At 46.5% G+C, this 24,940-nt stretch overlaps 1 protein-coding gene across 1 annotated transcript in view; it reads right to left on the bottom strand.

Annotated features, from left to right (window-relative positions):
• The window catches only part of LOC147612260 (uncharacterized), a 55,064-nt gene that overhangs the window by 9,745 nt on the left and 20,379 nt on the right, over positions 1-24,940 (bottom strand). Inside the window, exon 3 of the mRNA XM_086784141.1 lies at positions 10,914-10,995. Coding sequence (XP_086640267.1) covers positions 10,914-10,995 — 82 coding nt within the window. The remainder of the gene's footprint in view (positions 1-10,913; positions 10,996-24,940) is intronic.

Raw genomic sequence — 24,940 nt, 5'->3', positions numbered from 1 at the left:
CTGTGTCACTCTGGCATGTGCTGGGGGAAGCATGGTGAAGCGGGGGCCATTGAAAGTGACACCAAGGTAGACATAGGATGAGACAATCTCCACAGGATCCCCTCTATATGTGAAGCTCAATCTGGATGAGAAGGGGCGAGAAGTACTAAGACCATTACCTTGGTTTTACCAAGGTTAACAGAGAGTCCCGCTGAGTGGAGAAGTCCTGTAAGGCATCCAATTGTCTTTGAAGCCCCTCGGCTGAATCTAAGAGGACGATGTAATTTGCATAAAGTAGTATGGGGATCAATATGCCTGCCAGTGTGGGACCAGCCCCGCCTAATCCGTCAATGAAGTTCTAGATCTCATCAATGTAGAGGCTAAAAAGAGTGGGTGTTAGAGGGCAGCCCTATTTCACCCCAATAGTGTTGGAAATCTCCTGCAATGTACCTCCTGGGGCTCTCACGCGTCCGGTGATGGACTCATAGAGGGAAATGATGCTCCAAACCATGTGAGATGGGACTCCTATCTCCTGTAGACGGTGTAGGAGGCAGGCTCAAGGTACAATATCAAAAGCTTTGCAGAAATCCACGAAGCAGCAGTAAATCCTCTGATGTCGTGCTCTATCCTCCTCGATGATGGCACACGGAGGGTGAAGATGTGATCAAGGGAAGAGTAGATCCTCCGAAAGCTTGCTTGTCCTGAGGCTCTGCGTCCCTGTGTCTCTACAAATGAACTGAGCTCCACCTCTAGCACCGATCCATAGAGTTTGGCCAATGTGTGGCCCATCAAGATCGTCCTATAATTATTAGGATCGAGTGGATCTCTGGCTTTGAGGATGGGGGTGATGGTGTTGGTGGACCAAGAGGGTGGAAATCCTTCACAAAGGGCCCTATTGAACATGTAGGCTAGTAGGGGCGCGAGAGTATCATCGGCATGCGAGATGTACTCGGCCGTGAGTCCCTCAAGATCTTGGGCTCGCCCATTGCGTAGTCTACGACTGGCCTCGAGGACCATGCCCTTTGTGAAGAAGGTGGAGGTGGTGGGGCGGGGATCTGGTGGTGGGGGTAGGGGTGGCTAATGGGGGATATGATAGAGCGCGCGTGCATAGGAGTGCCATGTGTTCGTGTAGGTGATAGGTGTGTGTGTTGGGGGGGGGGGGGGGGGGGGGGGGGGGGGCTGTTCTCGGAGTTTCCTCCAAGCCTCTTTGCAATTCGGCCCTAAGAAAAGTTGGTATAACTCATCCTCTTTCCAAGCGCCCCGTTTCTTGAGTTGGGTGAGCCGTTGAGAAATCCGTTGTGATTGGCGCTTCGTGATTAGCCCAATCCGTACCTCATGCTTAAGACGAGAGTGTGTGGCTCGGCATTCGTCATCATACCAACAGTTCTGGGGCATGGGACCACAAGGTGGCTTGGCGGTAGACCGCCATGTGCAGATGAAAGAAGTGGTGGCGGATGTGTGGAGTATGGTGGTGAGTTGTGATGTGAGGGTGGGTAGGGGGACAATAGGTTCCACATCTTGGAGTTGGCGGTAGATGTGGTTGGAGTAAACAAGGTCAAGCTCATGATCAAAATGGACTTTGGTGTAATGTGAGATGGGGGGTGGTGGTAGAGGGGCGGGTGGTGTGCAGGTAAGAGTGAAAGAGAGGTAGGCATGGTCAGCTTCAAAGGGGGCTGGAGGGATTGAGAAGTCGGGGAGGAGGTGTGCCAAAGCCGGAGATCCCATAAAGTAGTCCACGGTGCTAGTACCTCCTAAGTGAGGGAAGGAGGTGAGGGCGTTGAAGGAGGGCCATCGAGACATCCTGTCATAGATAATGAGCCCATGTGCAGCTCCCAACTCTAAGAAATATCTCCCATACACCGTGACTTCCTCATAGTCCTCTGATGATCTCTGCAGCCCCGTGACAGTGATGTCCAGCTCTTGTAGTCTGAAAGGATCATCCAAATCGAGTAGTGGGACCTACTGACTTCACGTCCTCACAGTAGGAGGATTTCCCCCATCCCAATATAATGGTAAGTACGATGACAGGCCATGCTGCGCGGCGTTAAGGGGAGTGGCATGGAGCAAAATAACACACAGCAATGTGGATGACTTTGTCACTGCTAAGTTGTGGCCGCACCCAAAGATACCGTGCATCCTCGTCCTTTTGGACGATGCTGAGAATCTATTAGAGATGGGATCTAAAAGGGATAGCTACCCCTCCAAAGCCACGTACTACTACTGATGTGTGGTTCTCGCCTTGGAAAGCTGACTCCCACTCATGCCCGACTATGTATTGTAAGCCCCTCTCAAGGCTCTAATGAGTCTTTGTATAGAAAATGACATCCCTGCTTGTGAGAATCTCGCTCAAACCTCCTGGATTCGACCACCACAGGATGCCATTGCAGTTCCATACTGCTAACCTCAGGTGTTTGGTCCCGCATCCCTATTTGGGATGGCGCTCAGTGATAATGACCCTACGATCTCTGTAGATAGCTCACTTGCCTGCTCTACGGGCCTCATGAACTGTCACCATCGCCTCACACCGGTGTGCCACCTGTGCTAGGGTGATATCATCTCCCATGTACACGTGTGCCCTTGAGGGCAGCCCGTCTATCTAAGAATGCCTGTTTATTGGTTGCATCAGGAAATCTAATGATGAGAGGCCGCTCTCGTGTCATATCCTGGCCTGCCCTCCATGTATTTGCAAGGGGGGGGGGGGGGGGGGGGGGGTGATCTTGTCCACTCCTATCATCTGGCAAAGTGCCATGGCATCCTCCTTGGGGGAACTATCCTTCCTCCGTTTCTCCTCCTCGAGAGTCTCATGTATAACGCTCTGTGGGGGTTTGTGCTTCTTCACCACCTCCACCCAATCTTGCTTGGTGGTCTGCAGTTCTTCCCGCAACTTATCACTTGCAACCTTCAGCTGCTCCAAATCCGTTCTCAGACCTTCCTGAATATTCAGTTCCCCTTTCTTCACTATATGGTCCTTGACTGTAGCCTTTAGGTCTTCCAGTTCTGCCCGAAGTTCCCCTATCACTAGGGTAGCCTCTGGCATTTCTTGTTGCATCTGGGTCTCTTTCAACATTTGAATCTCCTTGACCTGGTGGTTCACCTTTGCTGCCAGTTCCTCAATCTTGTTATTCTTGCCCTATATCTCCTTGCAGAGGCCTTCCAACTGTTTTTCATGTTGGTTTAGGACCCTATCCAACACCTTCTTCTGTTCACCCAACGCCTTCTTGGTGTTGTCCTCCACTGTCTTGATGTATGTCTCTAGCTCTTGTACATTCATTGTGGCTATTTCCCCTAGTTGTTGCTACCTTGGGGGCCTAAGCAAGGGTGGGTGGGAACATGGAGGCGGATGGCCTACGCATAGCGCAGAACAGAGCCACACACAGCGCACAGTAGGAGAGGCGGACGGCCCGCGCACGACAGCAAAGGTAAAACAGAGAAGCGCACAGCAGGAGAGGCGGACGGCCTATGCACAGCAGCAAGGAACGCACAACGCATAGGAAAAGGGGGGTGGACGGGACGCGCACAGCAGCAAGGGCCACCAACGCGCAGCACGAAGAGAGGAGGGCAGGAAGGTGCTCAAGAGAGAGAAAGAGAACAAAGCTCAAGAGAGAGACTGTATTGTCATGTGCATCACAGATGCCATGGACATTTCTAGGGCTAGATCCAGAAGAGGCAAGCAGATATAAAGACTATGAACCAGTAGAAGATGGACATGGAGCAGGACTTGGAGCAAAGCATGGATCAGAAGGGATGTCGGCTGGATGGAGGATGACATCAGCAACACCAGTGGGCTGTCGGCTGTAGGACAGAGGGGTGCTGGCTGAAGACGCATCAAGAGATTCAGTTGGCAGCATTTAAATGGAATTAACGACTTATGAACTGGCCGACCAGCAGTCGGCCAGTTTCTCATGCACTCCAAGGGGCTATAAATAGCCCCCTTGCTCTTTGTATTAGGCATTCACTCCCACTAGGGGTGTGAGTCACTAGGGGTCCCTTAGGGGACAGAATTTAGGGTTAAGAACCTTTTTATGAAGGCAGCCCATGGCTGCAAAGATGTGTACCTTTTTGTACCATAGTATATACTGAATTTCCAGCACTTCTCACTCTCTCTCTCTACTCTCTCTCTACCTGCGTTTTTGCATCATGGTGCGTTTTTGCATCAGAAGGTCTTCAAGAGTGTTTAGGGCTGAAAGAAGACTACCCAGAGCTTCCGCGCGTTACATTGGTATCAGAGCATCAGGCTCAGCAAAGCTAAACACTGATTCAGTCCCAGATGATGGTGTACAGGTCCAAGGTACAGGAAAGTACACGGATTCGAAGCCCAAGGCGGGAACACAAATCGGGAAGAACTCCCAGGAGGTTTGTTGGTGGTGTTCCACAGTGCCAGATGGGGATGGCAGTTCCGTGAGCCAGATAGGTTCTAAGGGAACGGTCCCAAGGGAGGTTGATCCTCCAAGGGTGATGTGAGAGTGCCAGACTCAGTTCCAGGAACGAAGACCAAGACGGTGTTCAGAGCCAGGGCAGGAATGGATTGTGGACTAGAGGAAGACCAGATGCATAGATCTTCATCAGAGACAGAGTGGTTTGGAGAACAGACCGGATTTTCAGAGAAAAAGGTTTGCCAGGGATGGATGATGACAGAGGGACTTCGGAACAGGATTGGGATGATGACAGTCATCCAAGAGCAGGTTGGATTCCCGTCATCAAGTTTAGCAGAGGGGGATGTCATGTGCATCACAGATGCCATGGACATTTCTAGGGCTAGATCCAGAAGAGGCAAGCAGATATAAAGACTATGAACCAGTAGAAGATGGACATGGAGCAGGACTTGGAGCAAAGCATGGATCAGAAGGGATGTCGGCTGGATGGAGGATGACATCAGCAACACCAGTGGGCTGTCGGCTGTAGGACAGAGGGGTGCTGGCTGAAGACGCATCAAGAGATTCAGTTGGCAGCATTTAAATGGAATTAACGACTTATGAACTGGCCGACCAGCAGTCGGCCAGTTTCTCATGCACTCCAAGGGGCTATAAATAGCCCCCTTGCTCTTTGTATTAGGCATTCACTCCCACTAGGGGTGTGAGTCACTAGGGGTCCCTTAGGGGACAGAATTTAGGGTTAAGAACCTTTTTATGAAGGCAGCCCATGGCTGCAAAGATGTGTACCTTTTTGTACCATAGTATATACTGAATTTCCAGCACTTCTCACTCTCTCTCTCTACTCTCTCTCTACCTGCGTTTTTGCATCATGGTGCGTTTTTGCATCAGAAGGTCTTCAAGAGTGTTTAGGGCTGAAAGAAGACTACCCAGAGCTTCCGCGCGTTACAGTATTAGGTGTACAATGTAATGCTTATGATTGATATGTTAACTTTCAAAGTACAATACCTTTTTATAGGCTGAATGCCTTATCCAGTACTCTACTCATGGGGCAATGTAACTCGCGGCGGGTGCCCGTGGGTCCTGGGACTAGGGCCTTTGACACACTTGTTGATACCATCAATGCATATTAAAACATTTAAACATGGCCACAGCCTTAACACATATCCATCATCACTTTGCATAAAACATAAAGCTGGACAAAACATCCACAAATGCTGAAAATGGAGCTTGCACGAGTGACACCGCATAGAGGCCGAAATGGGCCGACCCCCCCCTTAGAGTATTTTATTACCCAAGGAGAATAATATCATGTACAAGCTTTGAGGGCCTTACTCTGCCCACAGGAGATGCCAGATTATCCATATACAAATGCCATAACACAGCCCAACATACCAAGCCGGAACATAGGCTGCTGTAGAAATGCCGAGCCAACAACATAATCCATATACCTCCGTGTGGGTACTAATTCTTTCCCAAAAACCACGGGTCTTCATACAATAGAGCTGGTACAGTAAGTACAACTCTCCATTCAGCCGGTATAGCAGGTACAATGGTTGGTACAGCCGATGCAGTAGTTGGTACAGCAGGTACGGTGGCTGGTACAGCCGGTATGGTGGTTGGTACAACCAGTACGATGGCTGGTACGGTGGCTGGTACGGTAGGTACAACAAGTACAAATGTTGATACAACATGTACAGTGACTAGTACAGCAAGTACAACAAGTACAACAAGTACAAGGACTTGTACAGCCAGTAGAATGGCTAGAAATCATAATAAATGATTAAATACCCTTGCCTTTAGTATTTCTTCGCGATGGAAGCCTCCAAAACAGTCCCCAACAGTCGGTATTCTTCATGGGGCAGCCTTCAAGAGAGAGAAAGAAAGAAAGATTTTATTAACGTCTTCCAAAAGACCGAACTTCGCCAATGAGACAAATCGGTGTACCTGTATGGGGTATCCTCTGTCATCCCAACAAAATGAAAAAGTACTGAACTAAAAAGCTGAATCTGGGTGTGCAATAAGTACAATGAGTGGGGGCAGCCTGTAACGGTGGTAGAGGCTAGTGTGCAGCAAGAGAGCCTTCATTAATGAAGAGAGAGGGTTCCAATTTATAGATTTGGGCCTCCCATGAGCTAAAATGGCAAGAGAAGGCTACAATGACAAGTGGAGAGCCACACAATAGCTGAAGTGACAAGAGTGAGGCCACTTGTCTTTGGTCCACTTTCTAACAAGTGTCAGGCCACTTGTCTCACTTTGGTCCACTTTCTTGCCACACGTCCCAATCTAAGAGATGGGTCCTTTCATAAACTTTATCTCTAAAAATATCCCAACTGGTAGACATTCTGTCATAGGCACTTTGCCAACTCTTGGTATCTGCTCAATTCCAGATGTAATGACGCGAACAGAATTTCCATCGGAGTCAGCGGGCCAAAAATAGCAACTCTCCTAAATTTTAGGAGTGTGGTCCTTTGTATTCTAGGATAATCCCCCATTCCCAAAGCTTGTACTTTCCAAATATTCAGACATCCTGGAGTCCACCAGACCCCTTTCATACTGGGAAATGTCCAGGCTGGTGACATCCTCCCCAGCTTCTTAAAAGTTGTCCACAACTTTAAGCTTGAAGCCATATATTCAAGATATAATCATGTTCCATGAAGTGGGCGAGACGAGACAGTCTCAAAAATCCAATATAACTGAAGAATCCATGTCCCAAAGAAATGGATGAGACTAAATACTTATGAAACACCAGGTTATCTATGCCTGCAAGTGATTGCTTTATCTTGTTACTTGAGCCCACCTCTCATCCAAGGTGTGTGGTCAGAGTACCAACACGGAGTGCAAGTGGTAAAGTGGACATGATATCTGGTTGGCAAGGGACTTATGTGTACGCCAAGGGTCATGTGGATTGGCACATGTTTGTGTGCTTTGAGCTTGGATTATGATATCTGGACTTATGGGATTGTTTTGTCTCGCCCATTTATTTGAGACATGGATTTATTTATCTTTATGTCATATTAGAATCACTATCTCCCCATACAGAGGCCAAGAGGTTCATTGTTCATCTCACCATGCATGTGGATTCATGTTGGGATTGTGAGAGGGCAATTCAATGAACACTCCACTATACACGTGGATTCGTGTTGCGATTGTGGAGTGAGTGTTTCATTGTTTCCACACCATGCTTGTTGATCAGAGTTGGGATTGTATGGGAGAACATGGGAACTGTTGGGATTGGGAGAAAGGATTGCCAGAATTATGGAGATCCAGCTTTTCTGTCACCATGGTTTGTGCTCTTGAATGGCACCAGTTTGTGTGCATAGCACATGTTTCTGTGCGAGGCACTAGTGTCTTGTGCATGGCACTTATTTAAGTGTCTTAGCACCTGGTTGGTGATTTTCATTGGCATATGATTATCTCATTGATATTGGTGATTGAGACACAATTGGCTCTTGTGCATGTGTCTAGCATATCTTCATATATTTTATAGGCATTTCGGCCACCAACTCACACTACCCTCTCAAGTGCCCATGTTCCCTTCTATCTGCTCTCTATTGTTCCACCCAGATATGGTAGAAACAATCTTCAAGAGAGCACGTAGGACAAGAGAACACTACACACGGTATGTTATGCTCGACACTACCCTCTGAAGTGCCCATGTTCCCTTCCATCTGCTCTCTATTGTTCCACGCATCCCAAATAAAGGGAGCCAAAAAGAATAATCCATAAACCTGAGGATAGATCCAAATCCCTAGAAAAGAAGTCCAAGAATCCAGACCTGTATACCATACCTCTTACCACATACTCCGTGCTAACCACACACCTTGGAGTAGAGGTGGACTTTATCCATAAAAGCATCATATCCATGAGATATCCAAAGATTTCTTCTCTATAAACTCGGACAGATTCGTCTATAGAAATTGCTTGTAAAGCCCAATATCTATATAAATCTCGTCCAAGAAAGAAATCTCCATAGATATAATCCATCCCAATAAAGGGAGCCATAAACAATGTTTGTGGTCCCCACTTGAGATCTTTTCTCTTCCTTATTGATAGAAGGAAGCCTTCGCTTCCAAGAAAGCCTATGCTTTGATACCGATGTAACTCGCGGCGGATGCCCGGGGAACTAGGGCCTTTGACACACTTGTTGATACCATCAATGCATATTAAAACATTTAAACATGGCCACAACCTTAACACATATCCATCATCACTTTGCATAAAACATAAAGCTGGACAAAACATCCACAAATGCTGAAAATGGAGCTTGCACGTGTGACACCGCATAGAGGCCGGAATGGGCCGACCCCTCCCTTGGAGTATTTTATTACCCAAGGAGAATAATATCATGTACAAGCTTTGAGGGCCTTACTCTCCCCACGGGAGATGCTAGATTATCCATATACAAATGCCATAACACAGCCCAACATGAGGCAACCAAGCCGGAACATAGGCTGTAGAAATGCCGAGCCAACAACATAATCCATATACCTCCGTGTGGGTACTGATTCTTTCCCAAAAACCACGGGTCTTCATGCAATAGAGCTGGTACGGTAAGTACAACTCTCCATTCAGCCGGTACAGCAGGTACAATGGTTGGTATAGCAGGTACGATGGTTGGTACAGCCGGTACGATGGCTAGTACAGCAGGTACAACAAGTACAAATGCTGGTATATGTACAGTGACTAGTACAGCAAGTACAAGTACAAGGAGAGGGCTCCAATTTATAGATTTGGGCCTCCCATGAGCTAAAATGGCAAGAGAAGGCTACAATGACAAATGGAGAGCCACACAATAGCTGAAGTGACAAGTGTGAGGCCACTTGTCTCACTTTGATCCACTTTCTAACAAGTGTCAGGCCACTTGCCTCACTTTGGTCCACTTTCTTGCCACATGTCCCAATCTAAGAGATGGGTCCTTCCATAAACTTTATCTCTAAAAATATCCCAACTGGTAGACATTCTGTCAATTCCAGATGTAATGACGCGAACAGAATTTCCATCGGAGTCGGGCCAAAAATAGCAACTCTTCTAAATTTTAGGAGTATGGTCCTTTGTATTCTAGGATAATCCCCCATTCCCAAAGCTTATACTTTCCAAATATTCGGACATCCTTGAGTCCACCGGACTCCTTTCATACTGGGAAATGTCCAGGCTGGTGACAGGCAATGACACTTGGCTAAACCAATGACATCACTCCTTACACACACAAACACACTAGTGGCAATAAGCTCATGTTCACACACATTTATTCATTTATGTGAAAACACATTGGTGGCTGTATGTGAGTGTTCAAACTTCACACACACACATAAGGGATGTTCACACAGACATAAACAGGGGTACACGTACACAAAGGATACACACACAAAGACTCTGAAATACCCAACAATCCTCCCTTTGGAGTTAGGGTGGGGAATAGCCTTCATACTTAATTCATACTTAAGGTGATTTGGGCTCCCTGGCAACACGTAATGCAAAAGATCACAATGGCCATACCTGATGTGATACAACATATCACAATCAAGCTTGCAAATGAAGCTTGACCACACATAAGATTCTTCAGCTATCAAAACTATCCCCCCCCCGACTCAAAACATGGATAACTTAGGAATGGAGCCTTTTATAAAATAAGGCGTTGCAAACATATAAGAGAGAAAACACACACGGATTATTCAATTCAAATTTTCGGGGACATCCCAGGCAGAGAACCCTCGACACTCACACATAAATAATCATAATAAAAAAAAATATTAGTGGGAGAAAAAAATCCTTCAGTACGTGGAGCTTGTACGTCAGTGGAGCCACATGTGGGGAAGTATTTGCAAGGCTAGGACTGCTCTGGTGGAGCTGAGCAGTGCTGATGCCAAATCTTGGCACTACTGAAATGATGTAGGGCACATAACCCATGGGAGCGATGATAACTCACGCGCAGGAAGCATCAAACTTGCGAGAAAATGCCGATTTTTGGGAAAGCCCCAAAAGCCTTACATAGCTGCTAGCTGTCACTAATTAAGCCAGGAAATATAGCTCCACAATTGTATGAAGAAAGCTTTCTAGTACATTCTAATATGATAGGTTTGTTCTATTCCCCGTAATAAGGTCGTAATTCTCTCTACGTCCTAAGGCCCTAAAGGCACACACTCCAGCAGTGACAATGGGTTTCCAGCGACCCATTTTGAGCTACGTCATTGTGCTTGACCCTTGCAGCAAAAAGAGATTCTCCTTTCCTCAAAAGTCCATTAGGATGACTGTATCTAACTAACCCTCTTCCTCTCAGCTCTAAAGTTCTACGTTATGCTTACTAACTCTAGGTTAGGTAAACCTGTAGAGAGAACCTACAGTAGAGGTTCTACATCTTTCTCATTGCATCTTACCCCTGGCTCAACGAGGACAACTCATGTCATCTAGAGTACAATCATTCTACAAAATAGCCAACCCACACATGTTTCTACTGGGATGATTTTTGTTCAAAATTTTCAATAATATATATTCAGCATCACACATGCATCTCTATCATGTGTGACAAAGAAATTACTAGCTTCAACAGTAACACTCACTCACATTGACACATTCAATTCTGCGCATCTCGTCCTCTAACAGAGAAAGCTGTGCTGCCGTAACCCAGTGAATGCAATCTACAGGGCTGCAACCAAACATGAACAAATGCTTTTTAGATTACTTACAAATAAACCAACTTCATGCCTTTTTTTCAAATGATTTGAAACTTTCCAAAGGCTCTATACACAGATATGTACATGAATGGTTATATGCACCCATTAAGGAACTCTAAAAAGATCACACCTTACCCTCACATACCTATTGATTAACCAATAAATGAAATATTGTGTTCAATGATTTCACAGTTGGAATTTTTAAGTACAAGTAAAGATCGTTGCACGTTGTATTGTTCTTACAGTATGGATCATGGGGATTAAGTACAAGTACCACATGTAACTATGAACCAACCACATGCGAAAATGGAAAAGCTAGAACATGTAAGGCTTGGCTGATTTCAAGGAGTCGTCCCAAGCTCCAATAAGATGTGGGTGTGTTACCTCCCAAGGCTAATCAAGGTTAAGACCTTCACGTTAGGTTTACCATAGCCTAGGGATTAGGTTTAAGACCTTCATGTTAGGTATACCATAGCCTAGGGATTAGGCATCTTAAGTGAGGGTTAGTAGCTTTTATGAGACATGAGCTATATTTGGCTCATGGTTTATATGAGGCCTATATAAGTGACTTAATGAGTTAATTTGAGAGAGAGCTCCTCTCGAGGCCTTGAGACTACTCCATGCTTACATCCAATGGGTGTGTATTGGTTGTATGGGATGCCAAGGACTTCGCACGTGGATCCATGTCTCGGATCCTTGTACTCGGGAGAGAGCCTGAACGGCTCTATTGTTGGGTAGTTAGCTAGATGCTAGGATCCAAGCTCCCATGGAGATGGTGATGGTGATGGTGAGAGTGAATAAACCTATACTAATTACATATGACTAGTGCTAAGCTAAGCTAGGGTGGGTGATACCTAAGAACAATCATGATGAACAAACTAAACTAATTAAGCTTTAGACTCGAGCACAATTAGGTTACAAGATTAAGACTTGTACTCATAAAGAGGCTTGAGAGCTTACTTGATTTCATTGATTGAAAGTGACTCCTTTTATATGAGGGAGGCACAACCAAGCTTTGATAGTTCATGTGGGGTGACTTTGACTAGGTGACTTGGCACTCTAGCATCACTCATTTCAACACCCTCCCTTGATGCTAAATTGGGTATAATTTTTAAGCTTTCACTCTTCCTCTCTCCCCTTGTGCTAGGCTACTTTGGTCCTTGTGCTACTTTGGCACTGATAGCTACTTTGGCTATGAATTTTAGCTTGAGTGCATCATATGGCCTCAGAGAGGCTGATTACATCACACTTTTTTTGTAGAGACAAGAGGGGTGAAGGATGTCACGTGCACGCTCGTGCCATGGCTAGCATGAACAGTCTTAATCCATGTTTAGTCAGTAGTTAAGTCAACATCTATATCATCAGTTTCATCAGCCATAGTAGCATTTCATCAGCATCATCATCATCATCATCATCAGCAGCATCATCAACATCTTCATTAGCAGCAGCAGCACATAGTTATCAAGAGCATGAGGAGCCTTTGGCACCCTGTAGGTAGCCAACAGAGCACTGTCAGCAGCCAGTAGTGTGTTCAGGCTACAGGGAGCAAGGGGACCAATAGCATGGCATAAGGTGTGGACTTTAACTCGCGGCGGCAGTGCCTGGGGGACTAGGGCCTTTGACACACTTGTTGATACCATCGATGCATATTAAAACATTTAAACATGGCCACAACCTTAATACATATCCATCATCACTTTGCATAAAACATAAAAGCTGGACAAAACATCCACAAATGCTGAAAATGGAGCTTGCATATGTGACACCACATGTAGGCTGGAATGGGCCGACCCCCCCCTTGGAGTATTTTATTACCCAAGGAGAATAATATCATGTACAAGCTTTCAAGGCCTTACTCTCCCCATAGGAGATGCCGGATTATCCATATACAAATGCCATAACGCAGCCCAACACGAGGCAACCGAGCCGGAACACAACTCCTCTTTGTCTAAAAAACCTCGGTAACTCCCCTTGGCTACATACATACCCTAAACTGATAATTCTCATCCCACTGAAAAACGCTTAGAGAACTACCTTCTAATGACCCACAGCTTGTTCTTCAGTGCACTACATTCGTCAATTTGAAACCTTCGAAACGTATGTATATGTATGTATATATACATACATACATATATACATATATAAATACGTATATACATATATAAATACTTCTATTTAAACGATCTTTCGTTGCACTAGGTTCGTCCATTCGAAACCTTCGAAACGTTTGTATATGTATGTATGTATATATATACATATACATATGTATATGTATATGTACATGTATATATATATATATACCTAGATGAATCCAAGAACATGCCCAAATTCACCTTTTAGGAACGTGCATGTTATATATTCATGGTAGTCAACCCACAAGTCTATATAACTATCAACTCCACTATGCATAGTATGGAGTAGATACTATGACATCTCCACTAACGTCATCAGTGCCCAATAGTGGGTGTAGAACTCTGTATCAAGATATGCTCTCACACACGCACTCCACACACACATAAGATATATATATATATATATATATATATATATATATATGTATGTATGTATGTATGTATGTATGTATGTATGTATGTATGTATGTAGTTAGGAAACGCGTTTCATTCCAGGAAAGAAGCGTTGAAACGTTTCCTGCTGGGAAACGCGTTTCTTTCACACCTTTTTTATAACATTTTTTTTTCCCCAAAATCCAACGTCAACATCAAGCGAGTGGTTTGATAAGATTTTCTCTGGTTTTCGTGCGCCGCCTTCCCCTCCTCGTCACCAGTGAATACAAGCGCTGCCCGGCCTACCCCAAGCCTCCACGTTTCCTCCTTCGGGTTGCGTGTCTACAGCAGCCAGGTGTGTTTTTTATCAATCTTGCTTTGCTAATTTTAGCCAATTTGGGGCAAGATGGAGATGCTACAAAATGGGGGGTTTTCTTCACAGAGACCCCATTAAGCCTCCAATGTTTGCCTTAGACTTTGCCCAAGGGTCTTAAGCAGCTATGTAATCCATTACATGGCTGATTTTTGTCAATTGAAGTGTTTTGAAAATTGTGGGTTTCTCTGCGGGCACACTCCTTCAACAAAATTGGAGACTCGAAAGAAGAGCCTGGACAACTATTCCAAGGAGTTTAAAGACCTGATGAACCGTTGTAAGGCCCTTGAGGAGCCACATGTGTTGGTTTACATGTTATACTTGTTCGGACTTCCACCAGATTATAAGAATGAGGTTCTCCAGAACTATATTCATTCATAGGACGACATCTATAGATAGCCAAAAATTTTGATGATACCCTTGCAATCAAAAGGGGTGGTGAGGATTCCTTACGCAAGAGCCAAAAATCCTCTAAAGACACGAAGCGAGGGCATGTTGTAGCATCCTAGGAGGGTCAATCGTCACAACGCAATCCCAAAGAGCGCTCTAGAGGCAAGCGAAGGTCTACTCCGCTTATGAGGAGCAAGTGGCAAAGGCGTGAAAGAACAACTTATGCCTTAAGTGCAACCAGCCCGGCCATCACTACAAGTATTGTCTGAAGAAAGAAGTCTGCTTGGTACACATAACAAAACTGATCTCTTTTGTTGAAATTATCATTTGGATAGTAGTAGTTTCTTGGAGTGCAAGATTAGTAAGTGTGCCTTTGGTTTGCATGATCTCCTCCGAGCTAACGGATCTATAGGCAGCCACTGGGTGCAAATTCTGTTTGACAAACAACTGCTCTACTCACACTTTTGTTTCTTCATGTTTGATGCATACACTCTGGCTACCCACGGTGGCAAGTGATCACCGTTATGTGGTCAATCTTTCTAGGGATACAAACGTGGAAGTGTGGGATCGAACAGTGTATACGCTGGAGGTCCAAATTAGGACTCCCCGGAGGCTTTGGACTTACGCATCATGAACCTTCATAGGGTGGATGTGATCTTGGAAATGTCCAGGTTTTTTGATAAGAACGAGACAATGATGTTAGATTATCGGTGAAATGTATGTAATTCGGGGTGATGTCTCCCATAGATTTTGTGATGTAAACTCGACTCAGGCTTTAGCCAAGGATATATATACCTAAATGAATCCAAGAACATGCCCAAATTCACCTTTTAGGAATGTGCATGTTATATAGTCATGGTAGTCAACCCACAAGACTATATAACTATCAACTCCATTAAGCATGGTATGGACTAGATACTATGACATCCCCACTAACATCATCAGTGCCCAATAGTGGGTGCAGAACTCTGTATCAAGATATGCTCACACATGCACTCCACACACACACACACACACACACACACACACACACACACACACAAGAGCATACATTCACACAAAGCTCTTCGTATTGAGTTTCTGTCAAACCTCCATAGATGCAGGGTAGACTCGGCCATAATGAAGCCTAGCACTAAGGGAAGTAGCAAATAGAAAGAATTAGTACTGCAAATAAGTAGTTGATAGGGCAAATGCACCGCTAAAGATAGAAAGAATAAGCACAATATCAACTGGCCACAACTCGGACGAAAACTTCGCAATGTGAAATCAGCATGTCTGCTAATACAGTTGAATTATATACCTGAATGAATCCAGGAACATGCCCAAATTCACCTTTTAGGAACGTGTATGTTATATACTCATGGTAGTCAACCCACAAGACTATATAACTATCAACTCCATTAGCCGAGGATATATATGAGATTATTTTTTATCCATATTCTTAGTCATTAGACAAATGGGCTGCCCTCAAGGGCACACAAGTGTACATGGGAGATGATCTCACCCCAACACAGGTGGCAGGTGGCACACCAGCGTGAGGCGATGGTGACAGTTCATGAGGCCCATAGAGCAAGCAAGTGGGCTATCTACAGGGATGGTAGGGTCATTATCACTGAGCGTCATCCCGAATAGGGACGCGGGGTCTATGAGACCAAACACCTAAAGTTAGTAGTATGGAACTGCAATGGCACCCTATGGTCGAATCCAGGAGGCTTGAGCGAGATTCGCACAGGCATGGATGTCACTTTCTATACAAAGACTCATCAAAGCCCTGAGAGGGGCTTACCATACATAGCCGGGTATGAGTGGGAGTCAACTTTTCGAGGCGAGACCCGCACATCACGAGGAGTACGTGGCTTTGGAGGGGTAGCTGTCCTTTTTAGATCCCATCTCCAACAGATTCTTAGCATCGTCCAGAAGGACAAGGATGCATGGTATCTTTGGGTGCGGCTACAACTTAGCAGTGACAGAGTCATCCACGTTGCTCTGTGTTATTTTGCACCACGCCACTCCCCTTATGGCGCAGAGAATGGCCAGTCACCGTACTTACCATTATATGGGGATATTATGGAGTTCTCACAGCTGGGGACAGTCCTCTTGCTGGGGGACTTCAACGCCAGGACACGGAGTCAATAGGTCCCACTACTCGATTTGGACGACCATATTAGACTATAGGAGTTGGACATCACTCACGCGGGGTTGTAGAGATCATCACAGGACCGTGAGGAGGTCACGGTGTATGGGAGATATTTCTTAGAGCTGGGAGCTGCACATGGTCTCATTATCTATATCTATAACGGGATGTCTGATGGCCCTCCTCAGATGCCCTCACCTCCTTCCTTCACTTAGGAGGTACTAGCACCTTGGACTACCTTACGGGATCTCTGGCTTTGGCACACCTTCTCCCCGACTTCTCCATCCCGCCACCCCCCTTTGAAGCTAATCATGCCTACCTCTCTTTCACTCTTACCTACACACCACCCGTCCCTCCACCACTACCCCCCATCTCACATTACACCTAGGTCCATTTTGATCATGAGCTTGACCTTTTTTACTCCAACCAGTTACCACATCTACCGCCAACTCCAGGAAGTGGAACCTATTGTCCCCCTACCCACCCTCACATCACAGCTCATCACCATACTCCACACATCCGCCACCACTTCTTTCATCTGTACGCGGCGGTCTATTGGTTCCAGGCCCCATAACTGTTTGTATGATGCTCCCATCTTAAGCTACGGATTGGGAAAATCATGAAGCGCCAAGTGCAACGGATTTCTCAACGGCTCACCCAACGCAAGAAATGGGAGTTCTACGCTCGGCAAGAGGATGAGTATACCAACTTTTCTTAGGGCCGAGCTGCAAAGAAGCCTGGAGGAAACTCCGAGAACATCGCCCCCCCACACCTATCACTTGCCCGGACACATGGCACTCCTATGCACACTCCCTCCATCATATCCCCCATTAGCCAATAGACTACGTAATCGGTGAGCCTAGGATCATGAGGAACTCACTGCCGAGTACATCTCGCATGCCGATGATACCTTGACGCCCCTACTAGCATACATGTTCAATAGAGCCCTTTGTGAAGGATTTCCACCCTCTTGGTCCCCCAACACCATCACCCCCATCCTCAATGCCAGAGATCTACTTGATCCTAATAATTACGACGATCATGATTGGCCACACATTGGCCAAACTCTATGGATCAGTGGTAGAGGCGGAGCTCAATTCATTTGCACAGAGACAGGGATGCAGAGCCTCAAGATAGGCAGGCTTTCAGAGGACCTACTCTACCCTTGACCACATATTCACCCACCATGCCACCACCGAGGAGGGTAGAGCACGACATCAGAGGATTTACTGCTGCTTTGTGGATTTCCACAAAGCTTTTGATACTGTACCCCGAGCCCACCTCCTACACCGTCTATAGGAGATAGGAGTCCCATCTGACAGGGTTTGGAGCATCATTGCCCTCTATGAGTCGTCACCGGACAAGTGAGAGCCCTAGAGGTACATCGCAAGAGATTTCCAGAACTATTGGGGTGAAACAGGGCTGCCCTCTATCACCCACTCTTTTTGGCCTCTACATTGATGAGATCTCGAGCTTCATTGACAGATTAGGCGGGGCTGATCCCACACTGGCAGGCGCATTGATCCCCATACTACTTTATGCAAATGACATCGTCCCCCTCTCAGATTCAGCCAAGGGGCTTCTGAGACAGTTGGATGCCTTACAAGACTTCTGCACTTGGCGGGGCCTCTCTGTTTTAACCTTGGTAAAACCAAGGTAATGGTCTTCAATACTTCCTGCCCCTTCACATCCAGATTGAGCTTCACATACAAAGGGGATCCTGTGGAGATTCTCTCATCCTATATCTACATTGGTGTCACTTTCAGCACGCTTCACCATGCTTCCTGTAGCACATGCCATAGTGACACAGGGACATGTGGCCTTGGGCTTACTTGAGCGGCAATGTTTCCAGGCACATTTCCAAGAGCCCAATACGAAGGGTTGGCTTTTTGACACCCTCGTCACACCAGCCTTGATGTATGGAGCAGCCTTCTAGGGACCAGGTTTATCCGATAAGGATTGGCAGCTAGTTGAGAGGCCCCAGGTCATGATGTTCTCCCATATGATCCACAACAAACCATCAGTCCCACACCAGATTAGTTTGTTGCAGCCCGATGGTAGTGGATGCACTCTTCCGGACTGTAGATGCCAAGGGCCCTGACCCCTCAAGGCCAGAATCAACTCCTCCCGGGCCGAGTACTTTGTGCCTAAATTTGTGGCCGTGTCACTTCTGAGTCTCTCCTCCATTGTCTCTAACATGTTAAAATCACCACACCCATGCACCAGAAGTCGGCCTACGAGAGGGACTCACAGACCATGCTCCCAAAAGTGGGTTTGCCTACTGCGGAGTTCAATGCATAGAGGTTCAGAAAGCCCACTCTGTCCCCTCTAATCCTAATGATCACCCACTGAGCTCTCCCAGTGACAATAGTGCCTAAATCAATCACTGCGGGTAAGAATTGCTCATTAACAGAAATTCAGAACCTGCCCTAGATACCGAAGGGGCCAAAGGCATGGAACCAAAAGGTGTGACTCCTGCCTTGAAGAATCTTCCCACAGCGGCGAGTACGACCCTCAGATAGATGATGCTCTTGGAGGAAGAGAATGTCAATAGGTCTACCAACTACAGCTCTATGAAGCTCTTCTCTGAGGATCCCGTGCCTCTAAAAGCACTGTGGTCATCCCAAACCCTGAATGTTCCATGAGACAATCCGCATAACTAAGGACAGTGGGAGGCGGAACTGTTGGAACTGCCCTCCACTCGAAGAGTCATGGGCGTGGGTTTGGAAGGAGAGTAACACAATCTATCTTGGGGCGAAGCCTTGTCAAGTGGGCACGAATCCTGCCTCCATGTGGAGCACACTATCTCGATGGGGAGGCCATCTAAAGAAGTAATCTACAAGCTGCCCCATAACTCGAGGGGGGCTGCCTGGCGATTCTGGAGGGAGAGTACGCCCAGAGAGTGGTCTCCACCGGCTCAGAGAAATGGTGGATCAAGCGTCGAACCGTGCTGGTATGCTGCCTCAGCGACGGGCATGCTTAGGCGAGGCAAGAGGGAGGGGAAGAGGGGGTTCCGATAAAGACAGAGGGGGAAGGAGGGGGGAACTGGGGCCGAGGCCAAGGCCGGGGGAGGCAGAGGAGTGGGGGGGGAGTTCTACTGGGTCAGACGGCCACGCAGGAACCTGGGGACCTAGAGAGAGATCACGACAGGAACGGTCTCCAGAAAGGGGGGACGGGCGCCGGGTCCCGCAAAGTGACCGGGAGGGGCATCACCCTCGCTATTACAAGTGCTCAAAACAGTTCTCTGACATGATTGTATCTTCTTGGGGTCCACCAGTCTCGCGAGCATGACGGTGCTGTTCTTCCTTGGAAGTTCGATGGCGGTTCCACCTCGAACCGGCGGTCTACCATTCTCTTGCACTTAGGCCTCTAGGGCCGATGCCTAGTGCTTTGAATGCTGGGGGCCGCGATCCCCCCCTCCTCCCTGGTGAGAAGCTGCGCTAGGAACCAGGAGGGGGACCATTGGTGGCGCTCTCCTCGACTAACAACGAGGATAAGCTTTAGCAAGGTGTCCACTATCCAAGGAGGCCAGAGTACTCGCAAGGGAGCGATATGACATGAGAAACTGTTTCCGGAGAGGCTATGCAGATGCGAAGAGGAGTTCCTGCCGTCCGAGCTAGAAGCGAAGGAGGGGGGGGGGGGGGGGGGGGTTCATCACTCTTCTGATAACTCCACCTATCACCTGGAGAAGAGGAAGAATTCTTAAGGCCAGGAAAGTAAATTGTAACGGAAAAGCCTAAGATGCTAGCTAGGAGGTCGGACGTTTGGGTCGAAGTCGTGCTGCCACCTCGCAAATAAGGCTTTTTCCACACGCAGTGCGACAAGGCTGGTCTAATGGCCACTACGAGTTTGTGGTCCTACCTTTTGGGTTGACCAAAAATCCTGCTACGTTTCAACAAATGATGAATGATTTATTTTGTCCATATCTGGGAAAGTGGATTGTTATCTTCTTGGATGACATACTGATTTATAGTAGATCATTGGAAGAGCACATAACATCTCAAAGTCGTCTTGGAGATACACACACGAGAGAAGTTGTATGCGAAAGAGTCAAAATGTGATTCCTTTAAGCACAAACTCTTGTATCTGGGTCATGTGATCTCTGTTGATGGTGTGAGGATCAATCCAGATAAAGCTCGTAATGTTCTAAAATGGTCAATTCAATGGACAATAAGGCAGGGGAAATCTTTTCTAGGTTTCACTAGCTTTTTCAAGAAGTTCATCAAGGCTTATGCCAAGATTTCTGCCCCCCAACTCAACTTTTGAAGGAGGTGAGAAGCAAGAAGGGCAAGTTAATTCCTCTAGTGGTTTGGAGTGAGACAAGCTCGATTAGTGTTTTACAGCATTAAAAGAGCTAGATCGTGTATCCTAGTCAACCTTTTGTGGTTCAAACCCATGCCAATGATTATGCAATAGGTGCTACTTTGTTCGAGGATGGAAGTGTTAGCACATTCATCCCTAGTTTCTGCCCATATTTGGTGTCCCTTTTGGTCCCTTTTCATGGCCCTTTGTCATGACCCTGTGAAAATGGAACAGCACAAGTGTGGGCATGGTGGTTGCTGCGCAAAATCAATATTAAATGATTCATATTTGGGGTGCCTGAACAAAGAGAATGATGTGTGGACACATCCAGGTGTGAAGGGGGACCAGAACATTAATGAAATTTAATGTTTTATTCATGGGTGGCCCCTAGGCCTAAGTGGTCCTAGGAAACTTTAATAAACATTAAAGTTGGGCCCTAGGATATTTTTGGAGAGAGAGAACTCCACTTTTGGAGTTACACGTTTCTCTCTTTTTTATTCAGTACTTTTTCATTTTGTTGGGATGACAGAGGATACCCCATACATGTACTCCGATTTGTCTCATAGGCCGAGTTCGGTCTTTTGGAAGACGTTAATAAAATCTCTCTCTCTCTCTCTCTCTCTCTCTCTCTCTCTCTCTCTCTCTCTCTCTCTCTCTCTCTCTCTCTCTCTCTCTCCCCAAAAATATCCTAGGGCCCAACTTTAATGTTTATTAAAGTTTCCTAGGATATTGTATCAGATCCACCAATTGTTGTAACCTTTTTGGTCTCATAGGTCATTTTGGCCTTCTGAAGACGTTAATATATCATTTCATTTCATTTCTCTCTCTCTCTCTCGCTTTTGGGGAGGCGTGCAAACTAGGTGCAAGTTTCATGCATGGATGCGAAGAGAAGAAGGTCGACTAGCTGCGTTGAGCTGTGGGGGCTGCTATTTTTCCATACAGAACAGGCCGTACAGATCTTGCACGTACAGGCCACGTGGCTGCTGTACGACTGCAGGTTCAGGTTGCATGCGTACGGATTAGTACAGGCGGTGTTGGCAGGTTCAGACTGCAGACGGCTGTCGTGCAGGCGGGTACTGTACGTGCAAGGCGGGTACTGTACGTGCTATAGGTTCAGGCGGCGCTGACAAAAGCTGAAGGCGGGTACTGTACGTGCTGCAGGTTTTGGCGACAGCCGTGCTGCTGGTACAGGCACAACTGACAGGACAGCACAAACACCTGTATGGACAGGTACAGGCTGACACAGACAGAGCAGACCTGTACGGACAGGTGCATGCTGTCAAGTACTGTTCTGTACAGCAGGTTCAGGTGGCAGCAGCTGCAGGCGTAGAGATTGTACGGACAGTTGCAGGCAGTGCTGTATCAGAGCTTATTTGGTGCATCAGTCAAGTGGTAATCTTGCCATATTGTATATTTCACTTTGGATATTTTGCTGTATCACCAGATTGCAATCGAGGACGCTTGCCATTTTTCAAGAGGGGGGTTATGTCATGACCCTGTGAAAATGGAACAGCACAAGTGTGGGCATGGTGGTTGCTGAGCAAAATAAATATTAAATGATTCATATTTGGGGTGCCCGGACAAAGAGAATGATGTGTGGACATCTCCAGGTGTGAAGGGGGACCAGAACATTAATGAAATTTAATGTTTTATTCATGGGTGGCCCCTAGGCCTAAGTGGTCCTAGGAAACTTTAATAAACATGAAAGTTGGGCCCTAGGATATTTTTGGAGAGAGAGAACTCCACTTTTGGAGTTACACGTTTCTCTCTCTCTCTCTCTCTCTCTCTCTCTCTCTCTCTCTCTCTCTCTCTTCACTACATCAGTTGTTGATGGAGGCCTCGAACCAACGACAGCTTGGCAGACTACTACTAGAGCTTCATAGTTCTCGAGAGAGACTCCTCCAGACACCCGCTCCCACTAGGGGTGGGAGACAGTCCCAGCTCACAGATTTCTTCCAGACAGCTATGCCAGTGCCAGCTGATGTACCACGTGGGGTGACCGCACAGAGAGCAGAGGAATTGAGAGCCAGGAGGAGACCTAGACAGACTGGACATAGAGCACCCCGACTCCGTCTCACCGAGAGATAGCAGCTATCCAAATGAGACACCAGATGGAGACACAGGAGAGGCTAGCTCGCTTTCATTCAGACTCAGGGTACATGTTCATGCCATTCACAGCCTCAGCATCGGCGATGTATGATATCTTATATCCCTCTTATGGCACTGGATGGAGTTAGACATAGATCTGCATAGCATGCTTGTACTACCCCTTCAGCATATAGAGATGCATCTTGCCTTAGCACTCCATCCACATCCCCACCCCCCTTATATTGTTTGTATATGGGCTCCACCGATCCATGATGATTCACAGTTGTATCCAGACACATGCACACTTTTTCTTTTGTTTCTTTTCTTCCGATGACCGGAAGAACACAGTTGTATTATTTTTTTGTCTCATAGGCCGACTTTGGCCTCTCGTAGACGTTAATATATCTTTCTTTCTTTCTTTCTTTCTCTCTTGCTTTTGGGGAGGCGTGCAAACTACGTGCAAGTTTCATGCGTGGATGCGAAGAGAAGAAGGTCGACTAGCTGCGTTGAGCTGTGGGGGCTGCAATTTTTCCATACAGAACAGGCTGTACAGATCTTGCAGGTACAGGCCACGTGGCTGTTGTACGACTGCAGGTTCACGTTGCATGCGTACGGATTAGTACAGGCAGTGCTGGCAGGTTCAGACTGCAGACGGCTGTGGTGCAGGCGGATACTGTACGTGTAAGGCGGGTACTGTACATGCTGCAGGTTCAGGCGGCGCTGACAGAAGCTGAAGGTGGGTACTGTACGTGCTGCAGGTTTTGGCGACAGCTGTGCTGCTGGTACAGGTGCAGCTGACAGGACAGCACGGTATGCATAATGGTATGTTTGGAAACATGGCTGGAATGTATGGCATGCCAGGTGTAGGAATTGGTAATGTTGACCCTATGATGGGCATGAATGTTGGGGGTAGCAATCTTGTGAAGCCACTTCCTTACGATAATCTAACGCCTATGGGTAAGGCGAAGGATTATAAAAAAAGGGGGAGCTGCTATGAAATTTGATACATTCAGTGGGGCCAAAGATAAGTTAAAAGCACTTACCTTTTTACAGCAGTTTGATGCTGCTTTTTTTGGTGGAAATTACACGGAGTCCTCTAAGGTGAGAAAAGCTGCCACTTTTCTCAAAGGCAATGCATTGCAGTGGTGGTCTACTCTTCTTTTGCAGGGCATAGCACCATCTACTTGGGTACAATTTAAACAGGTGTTCTCTTCCGTATGGCTCACATCTACTTTTGAGGTGGATGTAATGACAGCATGGCACAAGTTGGATGCATCAAAGTGTGACAATCTTGAAGATTATAACAAGAAGTTTTGGGAAGCTTTACTCCCAGTTACTTCTTACCGTGCAGTGCCTTTGTCTGAGCAGGTAGAGAAGTATTGTTGTGGGCTGCCCAAGGAAGTGCGTGACTATTGCATCAAGACTCGAGTAACAAACATGTCACAGATGATAGAGAATGCTATGACAGCAAATGCATTACTCACTGGAGTCTCATCTAGATTTAAAGGCAGTAAAAACTCGAGAAAGAAATCTGAAAAGTCAGGGCATGCTTCGCGTGATGCAAAAGGGTCTACAGAGACGCGGTATAAGAAGTTGCCAATGCCCAAGAGAACTCCTGAGGAGAGACAGGCTTTGAGGGATGCTCGGAAATGTTTTTACTGTACAGAAGAGGGACATATGTCTTTTAATTGTCCCAAGAGAAAGTCCCAAAAGGACTCTGACAATAAAGGGGAGCCCAAGTCAAAGAAACCAAAACCTTCTGTAGGGCTTTCCCTCTATGAGTCAAAGTGATCTTCCTATTGTATGTATCCACCACCGCGTGTACTCTGTGGCACCATGGCATACCCAACAAAACATCACATCCATCAAGTGGCATGATGAAAAACTCTTCACTGTCCACATAGCCCTGCAAATGAAGCCTAAGCTTCCCAATAATAGGAGTGACGGGTTCAGCATACCCTGGACAAGCCATGTTAGCCTCATATAACGGCCCCATCTCCTCTGCACGAATCCCCAATCGGCCAGCCAAATCCGGTGAAATAAAGTTGGCTCTAGCACCTGTGTCAAAGAATATCAAGGCATTTTGATCTCTCACTTTGCCCCATGCCCTGCACAACTCAGTCTCT

This window comes from Cibotium barometz, chromosome 46 (assembly GCF_041138505.1).
Source record: "Cibotium barometz isolate CiBa-2024 chromosome 46, ASM4113850v1, whole genome shotgun sequence".
Classification (NCBI taxonomy): Eukaryota; Viridiplantae; Streptophyta; class Polypodiopsida; order Cyatheales; family Cibotiaceae; genus Cibotium; species Cibotium barometz.
This window is presented reverse-complemented; position numbering and strand designations above follow the sequence as displayed.